Raw genomic sequence first — 16,662 nt, 5'->3', positions numbered from 1 at the left:
AAAATCCAGGCTTTGTCAATTAAATCCGCGCCGGACCGAACTTTTCCCAAATTTTGTATCAAACATCCGGGCAAACCCGGATAAAACCGGGCAATCTGGCAACCTTAAGCATATTTTATATTGCAAGATTTATAAGGTAAATTTGCGTTTTGATGCATTTTAGCCGAGACTGGTAACAGAATTATAAAAAAAAATATTTAAAAAAAATGCGTCCGAAAAATATTTTTACACAAACAGCGTTGATATAGAATAAGAATATAGAAAAGCAAATTAAAGTTTAGTCACTAAGCCAATCCGTCATACTGGGTGACGTTTTAACGGCATCGAAAAATGTAAAAATTCGTACATCTTTTGCTCGATTTTTCAATTTTCTACGAGAATCGAAAACATTAAAAATGGTAAAAAAGCCATCGTTAAGCTATTTTCACTCAAACGAAGTAGGATGACATTTGCCGATTCAAGATTGACATACTCAAAAACGCGCTCAAAATGATTCGTCAAACTGTATTTGACCTGAGGGTGACAAATTAAAACGCTTCCAAAGATCAACCATTGAACTGTTGACGACAGTCAGCTCAAGTTGAGCCAAGCTTTGGGCTAAGAGTTTGCATTTATGAATGGTTGCTGCTCTGCCTCTACTCGGCTTGTTGAGCTGAACCATTTGAATGACTACCAAATAGAAAGGCTAACCTCGAACTTCGTGAGAGACTTTGCGAACTTTGGATCGCAGTTAATCAATCACCCGCGGTTTGGCTTAAAGGTGTCCATGTGGGGTGATGAATTGTAGGTGAGCTTTGGGCCGCTCTTGGCTGACTGCATTTACGAGTTCGAGTAGAAAATTCCAACTATAGGTTGGTACCTACTAAGAATAATTTGTCTATGTTTCGTCTGACGGTCTATCATCACTGGACTAGATTGATTGAATTTGAAAGCTATCCTCAAAAACCCAAATTAATTTTGTTCAGTCGAGGATAAAATCATGGGAAAGTTCCTCAGTTGTTTAATTTTGAAACTGGTAGGAAGCCACTGAGACACTTTAACTCCATAATTTATGCAAAATCCATTTGTCCGAAAAGGATAAAATTCCCTTGCTGTGAAATCGTGACAACGCTAAATCACTCGTCATCATTGTTTATTAGCCGATCATTTTCTGCAACCGAAATTACCATAAATAAAGTCTAAAATACACCCAAAAACCCACACTGAGTAGGTATGCAGCCAGACAGCGCCCGATTTGGAACATCGGAGATCGGCAGAAGAACATCGCAAATTTGAGATTCACTCACCTGTGCAAGGGTGGCCACTACGAGGCCAAAGGTGAGTGCGATCTGCGTCATCGTGGGACTGTAACCTCCGCCCCAGCCCGTCGTGCTACCGATTCCGATCGACACCAGGAAGAAGGTGCCGAGAAATTCGGCTATCAACATGCGCCATATGTTGCGATTCTCGGTGATGTCTGCTACGCCGACGATCTGTTTGACACCTGAAAGGAGAAATAACATGATTGTGATTAGAAAAGAAAATATATACCAACTTCTCACGCATTAAGAAGGTGCGAAAAATTAAATAATAAGCAAGCAAATGACTGTGGCAAATGAGCTGTGAGAAGACGTGCTTCTCGAATGACTAACGAACAAATGTTACCGCATTATTTTTGTGAACGAAATAAAATTTAGAATATTCAAACATTAGAGATTGAATACAGACCCCGTTTGATTTTGGAAACATTCGTGCTGAACAACGATTCTTTTTTTACTACCTAATATAATTGAGACAATTTAATAAATTTAATGGTAATATCTATGTATCATGTTTTTCATTAATATTGATTAACTTAATAAAATATAAAAATGTGCAAAAAAAAAAGGTTTGAACGGGGTCTTTATTTGTATTTGAATTGATACTATATTCTAAGATTTGGAATCATATTGAAAAGAAAATTAAAAAAAATCGTAGGACTAGTACCTAATGCTATTTTTGCAAAATTTAGAATATGAAGATCTTTGAATATTCTGTAAAAAGGTTTTCAAATCAACTTTTTCATTCATTAAATACTGGATATGCATTTTTCAAACAGTTTAGACCATGAAATTTATTTATAGAACTTTACCTAGCACAAAAAGGTAGGTAGGTACTTAAGTTTACAATATTCTTCTCCATAACGATTAGGTACACAATATTTCTTCAAAATCAGTTTGAAGGTGTTCAGCTTGTTGAAGTGGATCAGCGAGTGAGTCTATACCTTTCTATGGAAAATTGAAAAATCGTTCTTTCTTATGACGATTTCAATGAATGATTCCAAGCAAACGCCATTGTTAAAATTATCACCGGATTCATCTTATTTGTCACACACATAAAACGCTTTCGTTTTTTGAGCCATTCTAAACATTTCGCTATCGAATGAAGCCAATGGAGCCAAAGAAGTAAAGATTTTAAAATATTGAAAGATATTAAAAACGTTTTTCGTTTATAAATTTTCAAAAGGTGCAAGTTTCATATTTATAGATTTTTATCTTTACATGTTTGAGCAACATCATTGTAAATAAAAATTTTAGATTCGCACAACACGTAATCTGGAAAGCGCGTTTTCACGAAAAAACGTTTTGCACAGTTATTGCGTTTTACTTCTTTTTTTTATCATAAATCGACAATAAATAACAAAAGACAACACATAAAGGAGTTGAGTTGAGATAGTTATGTTTATCATCAGTAAAGTAATCTGTAGTTATATGAATCTATAAATTAATCTATATGAATCCATTTGAATCAATTTCTTTTGATTTTCTGATTGTGAAAACATTTTTGAAATTTTTAATAAACAAGATTAAATATTAAGAAAATCACTTAATACTTGAAACCAATTTAACTTTTTTGTGATAATGTGCTTAATGAAAACATTGCGCATTTAAGTTGCTTCTTCGAATCATTTTTCAACACAAAAAATTAGACTAGAAAAACAAAGACAAACTTAGTTTGAATATAAAATTCGGTAATTTTTTTAAATACAATATGTAGTATTTGGTTAATTCCTTTAGGAAATTATAATAAAATGTTAACTCAATTTATCGGCCTTGTCGGTAAAAGTCATTCTTTTAGTAAGACAATTTCAAGATTATGAACTGTAAAATTTGTTTCTTGAAGAACAAATTGATGACATGTGATGAAAACGCTTTTAATCAAATTCTGCTTGCTCATTTTCAATATCTATACTTCAATCTGCATAAATTTTAATAATCTTGAAATTTTGATAATTAGCTTACATCAATATGGCAAATTTCATATATTAAAATATAAACAACGGGAAAACATCGACTTCTCAGTGAATTCACTTATCCAAAACACCATTTCTTTTATAAATAGATAAAAAAAATACATTTATGTAGGACATTTTTTCGACTGATGATTCAAATAAACAAATTTCTCGAAATCTGGAAAACGATTTAATTTTTGCTTTAGAAAATATCTCAAATGCAATTTCAAATACATCTTTAAAAGTTCGTTTAAAATCTATTATTTAAAAAATTGGTAAAAATGAACAAACAGAAAAAGAGATTTTTTTATATTTTGAAGTTTTATCAGAAAAGTGCAGAATTTTCTAAAACCTTTTTTACCTATTATCAAAAGTTGCAAGACAAAATTAATCAAAATTTGCTCTTTAATTCTTTGCTCCTAAATAAAATGTGAATTTTGTGGTCTTGTGTAATTTATCAATATCTACCATTTGAATGCAGAGTTGAGTATTTAGAAGAACAATAAACATAAATTAAATTTGATGTTGAAATTGGTTGGTTTGTTTAAGAATATCCCATATCAGCATTAATTTTGTTATGATGCTATAAAAGTTTTTTTTTATTATTAACTAGCTGACCCGGTGTGCATTGCTACACCTTGCAAAAAAATGTAATTTGTACAAATTTATTCAAATTTATATTTTTGAAAGAATTTTTTTGAAATCAAACCTCATCATGGTTTAGAACCAACAACTTTGAAATGAGAACTGCAGCTGGAGTTCCGAATTGCAATTCAAAGATGGTTTATTATTTATTGAAGCTTGATCTCTAAACTTGTTGTTCAAGATCCGAAATTTGCACTCTATTCTTAAAGCTTCATAATGACTCAAATAATAGTTCTATCTTATCTAATTTCAATAAAAGGCTCTTGATCAGATCATGTGTCGGATCGCATTTTTTTATCTTCTTTTTCAGTTAAGTACATTTTTACATGTTCAACATTCCGATGAACCGAAAACATTTTATTCATATTTCTGTTATTAATATGATTCAAGAATATCCTTTTAGGCAAAATGGGTTAAAAATTTGTATGTAAATTCTTTACTTTCAGTATTTTTTTTTCAATTGTCGTCATTTATAACCGTGTGCTGTACAAATGAGCTAGGAATCAAGTAGAAAAAAAATCACTTCAAGGCTTCATATCGCCACCCCTTGCATTGAAAATATGCTTGGTGAGAAATACGCGCCAAATTATTCCCACTGATCAGTATGCTATGCCATGGTTACTATCCTCTCGCGACGTATGTTCGCGATGCCTCGACCATGGAGACGAAAAACAAACCGCCCAAAGGAAAAAAAAATCTTGAGAAAATGGATGTCATGACTTTAATTTGGTTCGAAAAACTACAAACTTTGTATGGGAGCCTGGGAGCCCCCCCTCCCTTAAGTCGGATGGGATTTTAACTATTATAGAAATCATCTCTGGCCCCAAAAACCCTCAGATGCCAATTTTGACGATGATCGGTTCAGTAGTTTCCGAGTCTATAGGGAACAGACAGACAGACAAACATTCATTTTTATATATATATATAGATTAAGTGATTAGTAATAACGTATTGGATGAACTTGATGAACATTTCTTAATTAAAACCAATGACAAGATAGGGTTTCGTATTAAATTGTAAATCGAAACTGACAATTAAAATCTAGTTTCAATTCGTCAATGTCATGTACTGTCGCAGAATGAAATGACTTAGGTCTAGAGGGATATAGGGCTAAATTCCACCGGGGAGGCGAGAAAATTTTACGACAGTTTAACGGGAGAAATATGAGTAGCGGTTCGAAAAAAATGGACTTTTGCTTTTTTGCATTTTCTTGAAGCTTGTGGTCTCAAAAATTTGTTGGTCCAGGATCCAAGTCGATATCTTCAAAAATAACGAAGTTATGGCCAAAAAATTGAACCAACTCCAGAGCGCGCCGTAGCAGAACAGAATGAAACTCGCATAGCGAAAGCCGAGGTAAAAGCTTAGGAACAGACTAAAGAAGCTCGAATTCGGCGCCGACAAAAACATTTTGAGAGTTTGGAAAGTGCATTACGGGTCTGGTATCGATGATTCCATGTAAGTGAACAAAATTTCATGATTTTTTCTTACCCAAATTTTCAAACGCATTTTTCTCGAAACCACGTTTTGAAATGCGGTGACCGTGATTTCTGGAGAACCAGTGGGCCGATTTTCATTCTTTTGGTTTCTTTTTAATCCTTATAAAATTACCCGGTCCTTGACGTACGAAAATTTGCAATGTTTTGCTTTGTTTTTTCAATTGTCAAAATAGTGACGAAATTTTAGATAAAAAAAGCTTTTTATGTTCAAACGTCCGCCATTTTGTCCAAACTCAATTTTTCCAAAAAGCTCTACTTCAAGTACTCGGCACATGTTTTTACCACTGATAAACTGATATATCACTAAGTAAGTGATTGATTACTGGTTGTGATGGGGCGCTAGCATTTAAAACTTACTCCACGTGTTCTAATGACACGTAGAAAATATATAGAAATTTCATTATCTACCAAGCATTTTTAGCCTGCTTCAATTTTTCTAGGTGCAAATGTATAAGTTGCTATGGTGTTCAATTTTTGTTCTGTTATCCTCCCAGTGAAAAAAGGTCCCGATTATTGAAATGTACTAGATTCATAGAGCTTTGAAATTTGAGGAACAAAATTTGAAACGTACCTACAGTTGCGTTCAAAAAAGAATGAAATCGCGTGAAGCTGCGCACTCACTTCCAACTTCGACAAGCTGTCATTTCTCTCTTGATTGATATTTTTTCATGAAATTATCACACAATTTAGTTCAACTATCCAACTAACGTTCTGCAAAATTTGAAGAATTTACAATGACTGGTAACAAAGATACGGCTATTCCCGTAAAAAAGGGAAATTTGGAGTTGCTTCACTAAATTTGCTGTATCTTGAACAGTTTTCATTGAAAAATCGTGAAAATTGGTCAAAAGATGTAAAAAGGTTTGATCTAGTACCAGGCTAAGTTTCGTCGAAATCGATAAACGTGATAAAAAATTGTGCCGGGTAGAAATTGAGGTTCATTCTCGCCCAACGAACGATTTCATTCTTTTTTGGACGGATGTTTGTATAGAAAACATCTTTATCAATGTTTTCTTGATTTTCTTTTTAACAAAATCAAAATTTATCACAAAGAATCTTATAAATTGTTAGGAACTTCATTCTTGCTTCGTTTAGAAATAAAAATTGTTTCAACAGAACCGGTACTTAAACACAAGAGCAAATATAATACTCGTTTTAATTGTGTATCAAATTTTTATATCAGTATATTTAGCAGGTCATTTCTGAAACACTGTCTTCTTATTTTGAACTCTGTTGACACACTTTCTATTCCTTAATAAAGCACAAATGAAGTTTCTATAAATTTACAATATTCGGTGTGATAAATTTTTATTTTGTGTAAGAAAAAACTTTGATACAGATGTTTTCTATACAAACGTCCGTCCAAAAAAGAATGAAACCGTTCGTTGGGCGATGATGAACCTTATTTTCTAACAGGCACAATTTTTGATCACGTTAATCGATTTCAACGAAACTTGGCCTGGTACTAGATCAAACCTTTTTACATCTTTTGACCAATTTTCAAGATTTTTTAATGAAAACTGTACAAGATACAGCAAATTTAGTGAAGCAACTCCAAATTTCCCTTTTTTACGGGAATAGCCGTATCTTTGTTACCAGTCATTGTTAATTCTTCAAATTTTGCAGAACGTTAGTTGGATAGATGAACTAGATTGTGTGAAAATTTCATGAAAAAATATCAACGGAAAGAGAAATGACAGCTTGTCGAAGTTGGAAGTGAGTGCGCAGCTTCACGCGATTTCATTCTTTTTTGAACGCAACTGTACATATGAAAATCAATTCTTCATATTTAAAAGATACTTGTTCGGGATAGGAGCGATAAAAAACGCTTTTTGAAGCAGCTCGATTTTGTTAACAGCTCAAACTGTAAATATTTATTTACCGTTAGCATAGTTCGTTTAAATGGAAAGATAATTACTTACAAATTAGTTTCTGTATGCTCGTTATTGAGAAGAATGTGCGCGGACACGCGGCTTTTCAGGCTCTACCTGTTAAAGTAATGATTTGATATTTATCGCAACAATTAAAGGGTGAATTTAACAACTTACGGTTCTAGCTCTGCTAGAAGGCTAGTAGAATCCTGAACTGGTTAAATATATGCGACGATTAAAGTGAGAACTGGCGAAAACTAACGTATTTTATAATCTGCTGGCTACAACTTTAGCGATACAATGATTTGCAAATTTATTCTGTCTTCTAAACTAGCTGTCAAATTGCTCACGGGCGTACGTGAGTTCGAAAATGTTTTACAAAGGTGGGGTCTAATTTCGAGCACGAACGAGGGGTCTCAACACTTCCCCGGCCCGTAAACCTTGTCCGGAACTAGCTTCTCGGTCAGATTTACCTGAAGATCCTACCTCTATGACCGCGAGTTTGGTTACTGGTCGTCGAATCACCTTGGAAGAAGTACGCACCAGCGCCTGACGCACGTGACCATCCTTACCCTGGATTACCTCGTCTACCACTCCTCGTACCCAGCTATTCCGGTTTAGGTCATCCGTAATGAAGACCAGGTCTCCTTTCTGCAACGGTTTGTTCTCTTCCAGCCATTTGGTTCGAATATTGAGCGACGGCAGATACTCCTTCAACCATCTTTTCCACAACTCGTCGGCGATGTATTGAGAACGGTGATACAAACTCCGCAGCGAATCGGCCTTATCCGTAGGTGCCATTGGGAGATCAAGTTGTCCAGATGAAGTTCCCCGAATAAAACTATTCGGAGTCAGCGCTTCAGCCTCCTGAGAGTCCTGTGGCAAGTACACAAGAGGTCTAGTGTTCACGATTTCCTCAGCTTCAGCGATTACAGTCAAAAGAATTTCATCCGTCATACGGTTTCCAGAAGATAGGGTAGCCATGGCCGCTTTCGTGGAACGCACCATGCGCTCCCATATTCCCCCCATGTGAGGGGCGGACGGTGGATTGAAGCTCCAGCGGGTGCGAGCATTCGTAAAAGTATTTGCACAGGATTGATCGATGCGACGAATTTGTTGCAGAAGTTCCTTACTAGCAGCTTGAAAATTCGTACCGTTGTCGGAGTAGAACGATATTGGAGGACCTCGGCGTAATACAAACCTCCGAATAGCCATGATACAGGAGTCGACGTTCAGGCGATAAGCTACTTCCAAATGGATCGCTCGAACGGAAAGACACGTGAAAAGGACGATCCAGCGCTTCTCTGATCTCCTCCCAACTGCTACATCAATGGGGCCGAAATAGTCAATGCCCACGTAACTGAACGGTTTGATGAATGGTGTGAGACGTTCGATCGGCAACGGTGCCATCCTTGCAGGTCCTGGGCGCGTTCTTTGGACCTTGCACCACTGGCACTGTTTTTGTACTGTTTTGATGCTGGGTCGTAGCTTCGACACGTGGAAACGTTGACGCAACTCGTTGAAGATAGTTTCTTTGTTTGCATGAGTAAACCGTTGATGATAGTAGTTCAGTAGATGATTCGTAATAACATGATCTCTGGGAAGTATTATTGGAAAACGTGTGTCGTAGGGAACGAACGAAGCTTCACTGGTTCTGCCGTCGACTCGGAGAACACCATACTCGTCGAGAAAGGGTGCCAAACGGTACAAGGAACTACTTTTTTCGATGCTAGACCATTGCTCCTTCGGTAGACGTTGATTATTCAACAGCGTTGCAATCTCGGTGGAATAATTCTCTCGTTGCGCTATCTTCCACAGCAAATTCTCGGCTTTTTCAAACTCCTCCTGCTTCAATGGGACCTTCACACTTTCGATCTCAACGATGACTAACTTCTTGATGTGCTCAGGTGTTTCGATCGTTTCGATAGGCTCGCCCAGTTTTTTTAGACGACAGTTGGATAAGAATCGAAACACGCAACATAATGTTCGCAGCAAAATTGTCCACTTAGATATACGCCTCACATCGATGATTGGTAGCTCGCCAGTTGAGAAGCTATGGTGCAAAAGGAACGTACGTAGTTCCTGTGTCGTATTCGGGGTCAGAACTGGCTGTTCTGGCCATTCACTTTCGTCTCGATGCAAAAACTTCGGGCCCAAGAACCAAGAGCTATCGGGTGCTAAAAACGATTCGTTGTTCCACTTAGTCAGGATATCCGCAATGTTGAACTTGGTGGGAACCCAGCGCCACTCGTCGACTCTCGTATTCTGAAGAATGGTTCCGATTCGAAACCCAACAAATGGCTTATACCTGCGCTGATCAGACCGGATCCACGATAAAACGGTCCTGGAATCTGTCCAGAACACCCTTCTAGTCACCTTTAAATCATGTTCAGCTTCGATACTGTGGGCCATCTGCGAACCCAGTACAGCAGCAGACAACTCGCATCTTGGAATCGATAATTGTTTCAGCGGACACACTTTCGTTTTGGACATGATTAGCGAACATTTATAGCCATCTCCTACCGCGATGCGAAAGTATGATGCGGCACCAAACGCTTGCTCCGACGCATCGACAAATGTATGTAGCTCCAAGGTATCGTAAGAAGACGGTGGGCCACCCTGGAGATAGCAACGCTGGATACGGGCAGCTTCTACTTCTGGTAACAAAGATGTAAATCTTTGCCACTTAGCAAAGTTGTCGTCGTCGATACACTCGTCCCAATCGCAGCCGGTGCGCCACAGCTCCTGCAGAAGTAGTTTCCCATGCACCGTAAAGGGTGACAGGAAGCCCAGCGGGTCGAACAGACTCATGACCCCGCTGAGAGCGATGCGCTTTGTAGGGCGCTTGCCGTCGTAAAAGTAGGGAATCAGGTTTTCTCTCAAGGTTGTCGAAAAGGTAAATGTATCATCTCGCGGCTTCCAAATAATCCCAAGAACGCGTTCTGTCCCGCTGGAGCTTGGCTCACTCAGCGAAACTTCCTCAGATGGCAACGCCCCCAAAGCTCGTAATACTTCAATGGAGTTCGATATCCAACCGTGCAGCTCAAAACCACCTTGATGATGAATGTACTGCACCTGCTTCGCTCTTACAATCGCCTCGTCTTCTGTGTTAGCACAATCCAAATAGTCATCGACGTAATGTCGACGGTCGATAGAATCCACTGCTTCCGGGAATTGTTGCGCATACCTGTGCGCGTTCACCCGTTTCACATGCTGCGCCACGGCTGGGGAGCAGGCAGATCCGAAGGTGCAAACGTCCATATGTAGACCTCGGGCTCGGCGATCGGATCTGAACGAAATAAAAACCGTTGCGCATGTCGATCTGCAGCTTGCACGCGAATTTGGTGGTACATTTCGCGTATGTCGGCTCCAAATGCCACCGTACGCTCGCGAAATCGTTGCAACACTGCCGGAAGAGACGTCAAAAGGTCGGGGCCAGGAAGTAGCATCGAATTCAGGGACACACCTTGGACCTTTGCAGCGGCGTCCCAAACTAATCTGATTTTCTCCGGTTTTTTCGGATGAATGACGACGTTTAACGGAAGGAACCAGATTCTCCCGGGTGTGGCTGAGGCCAACTCTTGCGGAGTGGCCTTGTGCGCATACTGTTTCACCAAATATGAATCGATTTTCTGACGAACTGCCAAATCTAGTTGAGGGTTGTTCTTCAAACGTCGTTCCAAAGCATCACACCTTTTGCGCGCCATTGCGTAGCTATCCGGGAGTTGAATGTCGTCCGATCTCCACAGCAAACCTGATTCATAACGACCGTCAACCCAGGCAGTGGTTCGGTCTAAAATTGCTCGTGCTCGTTCCAACTCTTTGGATTCCGGAATGTGCTTCACAAGCAGGCTCGGTTCCTCGGCAAAAAAGTATTCCCGCATCTGATCGTGTAAGTCTTGGTTCGAGTATTCATTGTGACATCCCACGAACATGTCAGATCCCGATCGATTCAGGGGTCCATAGATCGACCATCCCAGATGTGATCGAACTGCAATAGGATCTAGTGGAGCTCCGGTCCGTGATTCCAAAGGCGCAAATAAGAAAATGTTGTTCAGCCCAATCAATATTCTTGGCTCGTCGGCGGCTCGATCAGGTACAGATATTCCTTGCAGGTGCCGATGTTGATTGGAGATTTCAGAAAACTTTACAGCTTGCTTCGGAAGATGCATTTTCTTTACCGTGTGAGCGTCACGTAACTTGAAACGCTTTCCACTGTCACCCGAAATCGCCAAAGATAAACATTGTGACGAAGCTTCCTGGCGTACGATGTTGGAAGTCCATTGCAGTGTCATTGGATGAAAAACTCCTCGCGCATTCAACTCCCGAATCAAGCTCTCTTCTATCAGAGTCATAGAAGCACCTTCGTCCAGGTAGGCCAACGTTTTCACCGACTGCGAACCATTAAACAACGTGACGGGAATAATGCGCAAAATAACAGACGGCTTGCGCTCCACATGGACATTCAATCGCTCCGCAGGGGGAGCAGGTGTAGAAAAAACTGGAACTGGCGATGGGGTCGAAAATTCTTGCCTACGGTGGACGAGTGGGTGATGATGCAAACGACATGCACCGATGTTGCATGTAATCTTAAATCGACACCACCCAGTATGCTCGTTGAGGCAGCGGTCACAGAGCTTCAGCTGCTCCATCAATCTCAGACGCTCGGTTAAAGTTTTCTTCCGGAATTCCTCGCAGTTCCGGACTCGATGGTTCTCCTTCCTACACACGCGGCAAGTCGACGGCACCGGCGGCGATTGTAGGCTCAATGTTTCGTGCGCATTGTGCGCATGTATGAATCCCTTTTCCTTGTTACGGGCTCGATCTATGAATTTGGGATCAGACGGTTTCTGATCGACCACTAAAATAACTTCACTTGCTTCACTGGCTATGTTCGACGTAAACTCAGCAAACGTTTTCAGTGTCACCTTCTGTTCTGCTCGCTTGAACTGCACCCATTCACGTTTGGTAGCGGCTGGTAATTTGTCGACCAATTCCTGAAGTAGTTCCGGATTCACTAGATGATCCTGGAGCTGGGCAGCCTCGAGATGATCGCAGAGCTCTTGCACCGCCAGCCCGAAAGGAATGAATGATTCCAGGCGATCCGCTCGAGGAGGAGTACATTTTCGGACCTTACTCACTCCTGAAGGCAGCATCAACCGGCTACGAACGGTTTCCAGGGCAGCTCCCTTTAAGCACTCTTGCAACCTGACCAGATTTTCCTGCTCGTTGAATCCACAAGCTTCTGTTGAGTTGATGAACGAGCTTATGAAAAGCGGCCACTCCTCTGCTCGGCCACTAAAGATGGGTAACGGGCGTCCAAGAACTGAGCGGGCCAACAATTGTGCTTTGGTAGGTTGATGATAAACTTGTTGTTGAACAGAAGCGGAATCGCTACCTTCTGGCAAAAATTTCGACGAAAAATTGTTTTCATCGACAGGCAAACGATTGCCTACCGACAGGCGATTATTTTCGAGCACATTATGCGACAAACGCTTGGAGTCTGGCCTACATTTAGGCGTTTGTTGTAGCTGGTCATCGAAGGGAACATTTTTCGTTGGATCTCGATTAAGTGGATCCAGCAGCCAACCACGCACTTTTCCGGCACTATCGTCTTCACAATCACCAGCGGCAAACTCTTCTTGGTCTTTCAGCAACAAATCACTCCGGGCTCGATCATATTTATCCCGCAGAGCTCGTTGTTGTTTGCTGAAGTCCAAATCATCTTGCAACCTTCGCTCGAGCAACTTTCTTTCTTGTTCCAGTTGCTTCTCCTGTAGCTCTCGATCCTGCAAAATCCTTTTTTCTTCCAGTATCCGTTGCATCTCCATACGTTTCTCACGGATAATTTTTTCCTCCTTCAGCTGCTTTTCTTGCAACTCCATTTCATCCATCATCGCTTGGAGTTGCTGCTCCTAGCTCGGTTCCGGAAGATTCCGCGAAATGACAGTAGCGGCTTCACTGGCTACGGATTGCGTGGCAGCGTCGGAAGAAACACTTTGACTTTCGGAAGAAGTTGGTTCTGTTGTTGTTGCCTCGACAGGTTTCGTTGTTTTTGAAGGATTGGTGGTTGTTCCAACCTTCTTCACGGTGCCAGTCTTTTTCACTTTTTTACCCGTGCAAACGTCACACTTGAAGGTCCTGTTTGCAATACCGGGGGAAACTCCAACGCATTGGAAATGATACCATGCCTGGCAGGAGTCGCACGCAACCATGTCTTTGGTGTCCGGACGGTCGCACTTCCCGCAACTCGACATCTCAAATTGAGGTTATATTGTAATTTTTTGAGAAGTGTTCGGGATAGGAGCGATAAAAAACGCTTTTTGAAGCAGCTCGATTTTGTTAACAGCTCAAACTGTAAATATTTATTTACCGTTAGCATAGTTCGTTTAAATGGAAAGATAATTACTTACAAATTAGTTTCTGTATGCTCGTTATTGAGAAGAATGTGCGCGGACACGCGGCTTTTCAGGCTCTACCTGTTAAAGTAATGATTTGATATTTATCGCAACAATTAAAGGGTGAATTTAACAACTTACGGTTCTAGCTCTGCTAGAAGGCTAGTAGAATCCTGAACTGGTTAAATATATGCGACGATTAAAGTGAGAACTGGCGAAAACTAACGTATTTTATAATCTGCTGGCTACAACTTTAGCGATACAATGATTTGCAAATTTATTCTGTCTTCTAAACTAGCTGTCAAATTGCTCACGGGCGTACGTGAGTTCGAAAATGTTTTACAAAGGTGGGGTCTAATTTCGAGCACGAACGAGGGGTCTCAACAATACTATTCCAATTAATAGGATATTAAAATTTAAAAAATAATTTTATTTTATAAATGAATTAAAGTTTAACAATTTATAAGAACTAATTTCAGCAAATGAATAAAAGTTAAAGATTTCAAGACATTCAAAGCGAAAATGTTCTTAATCTTATTGAGGAAAAAATCGCAGTTCTCTAAAAAAGGATCTTCTCGTGAACGATTTAGTCTATACATTTTATCAGAGAATATACTTTTAAGGTCATCTGAAATTTCTTCAAATTTCCCCTTGGGATAAAATTTTCAAAAGATCATTCACTCTTCTTCAATAAGAATGGAATTGATCCGATACATTGAAACTAAAATTTAAACTAACTGAGTTACATAACTCTTCATAAAAAATATTTTCGAATTGTCAAATGAAAATTGAATGATTTACGAAAAAGCCCCAGAAAATGACCTATTTTTTACCTTTAATCATATTTCCCCCCTTAACATTTATACACTCTTTTATACATATTGGACATAAAAATGAAAGACATTTTGATTTTTTAAAAACAAATACTCCATGTTTTGCTACATTTTGTAGAATTAAAGAAATTTGTGGGTTAAAATTATTTTAATTTTTGTATATTAGTATATCGTTTTAGATTGACATTTCATCATCAAGAACAACCTCATTTAATGAGCTTCTTAAAATTCTAATCGTGATGACAATGAAGATTGATTCTAATTCTGATATTATGACCTTTATTGGCTTCATAAGTTATCGAATTATGTCAAAAATTTTTTTTAAGAAAGCCTCCCTCTTCCTTCCCGTCTTTCCTCTGAAAGAAAGAATTAAAAAAACATTTCTTGTGCCCAAATAAATCAAACTTGTACGCTGTGACACCGATTTCATTAATTTTCGGTTCTTTGCGAACTTAATTTTACATCTTTTCTGTCCCTATAATACAAAGGTGCTGCATACATTCAGGGGTAAAAACTGCGTGTGAGACATTGGCCATAAGATCAGATTTCGCCTAGTTCCACTCAAACTTTGGCGAAAGTTCTCAAAATTGGATATTTTGAGTCCTCATGAGGATATTAAAAACAAAGTCGTAGAACTATGAGGTATTAACAACGAATCTAATGCATGCCCGACATATTTCAGGTTTAGTGAATGAAACAAAAATGTGCTATATTTCGATTATGATCACTAATCACTAATCACGAATCGATTTTATTATCACTAGTCAAAACTCCTGGAATAACAACGTCACCACTTATTTAGGTTGAAATGGTTGATTCTGGTTCTGTTATTTTTACGCAGGTGTCAATTTCATGGTTATATTGTTATCACAATATCCGTGGAACTTGTGAAAGAAAATCAATCCCATCCTCTAGCTAATAGACACCTAGAATAACGACGGATGGATGGATACGATCAACAAGGCAATTGAAAATAATCACTACCATGCAAATTCTATTCTATTCTAATATAATAAACAGGCAAACACAAGCCAGGCTAGCAAGCAAACAAACAAACGTAAACTCATTTTGTGTGGGGGAGGGAGCTGCTATATCATGAGGATTCCCACCTCTACCGACAAAAAACAACAACAGCAAAACCGACAAGCACCACCATATAATACCTTCGCCGTTCATCATACAACAAGTTGTGGTAGAACAGGAGGGAACAACGTAAGGGCAAGGGGTGACTTGGAAGAAGATCTCGCGGGCTTATCGTTAGCAGGAGACATTTAGTAAGGCTCGCACAATAAACCATTTAACAGTTGGGGTGTTAGTTGCAAAGGATGATATCGTTAATCACAAGCGCACAATCACTTAACACGGCCGTACCTTCTTTGAACTCAAACTTGCTAAATATGGGAATCATTTTTTTTAAAGTGGGTAATTTTCGTTTTTCTACACAATGAAATGGTTTGTCTTCTTTCGCTTTTTTAAACTTTCTTCCGTCTGGAACAGTTAAATTTCACGATATTCTTCACGGATCTTGATCACTTATTAACACTGCGTATTGGAAAACTTCGCTTATTTTTTGCTTGATTGCTTTCAGGAAACAAAACCAACCCGTTTTTCGAACGCTCTTCCTAATAACTAGACAGTCGAATTAGCGATGAAGGACTAAATTTTACACTGGCACTACAAATAGAATCGCTCCTCCTGTCCTCAGGTTGGCTATAGATATTGTATTGATCAAACACGTGACTGCTGAGTAGAGGCTAGGCCACGTATGGCGATGGGCTTCCGTGGATTCCGTTGACTGATAATATAAATTGCCAACTCAATTCTTCAAAACTTTTAGATCGGAGAGCAAGGAGAGGGTAAAGCCCGCTTTTCCACAGAACTTTTTAATTTCTTCCACAGGATACCAGCTGATTGTGGTAGTGAATGTTCACAAAACTGTTGCCGTTTCTATTGATAGTTTTTCGCTTGGATATTTCGGTCAAGTTTAACTTTGTTCTATATCGGCGATTTATTATTTAAGGAAAGGTCATGCCTACGCAGGAATCGCTTTTCAATATTTGTTGCGAGCTAACAACGAAAGATGACAGACAGCAACTTCAGCCAAGGTTCATACAGCGCGATTCAAACAACAAATAGATGTATTGGAATTTTTTAAAGTTTCATTCTATT

The 16,662-nt window shown here is 39.1% G+C and overlaps 1 protein-coding gene across 9 annotated transcripts in view; it reads right to left on the bottom strand.

Annotated features, from left to right (window-relative positions):
- The window catches only part of LOC129742369 (aquaporin AQPAe.a), a 219,525-nt gene that overhangs the window by 97,634 nt on the left and 105,229 nt on the right, over positions 1 to 16,662 (bottom strand). For 3 of the 9 annotated variants that reach the window (XM_055734267.1, XM_055734268.1, XM_055734266.1), the window contains exon 3: positions 1,287 to 1,483. In XM_055734267.1, the coding sequence (XP_055590242.1) occupies positions 1,287 to 1,483 (197 nt within the window). Of the gene's footprint in view, positions 1 to 1,286; positions 1,503 to 15,656; positions 15,840 to 15,864; positions 16,561 to 16,662 lie in introns of those variants that run through there. The other 6 variants (XM_055734270.1, XM_055734262.1, XM_055734263.1 and 3 more) reach the window with 5 other exon arrangements.

Source organism: Uranotaenia lowii, chromosome 2, assembly GCF_029784155.1.
Source record: "Uranotaenia lowii strain MFRU-FL chromosome 2, ASM2978415v1, whole genome shotgun sequence".
Classification (NCBI taxonomy): Eukaryota; Metazoa; Arthropoda; class Insecta; order Diptera; family Culicidae; genus Uranotaenia; species Uranotaenia lowii.
Note: the sequence above shows the minus strand (reverse complement) of the source record. Positions and strands in the feature narration are given on the sequence as shown.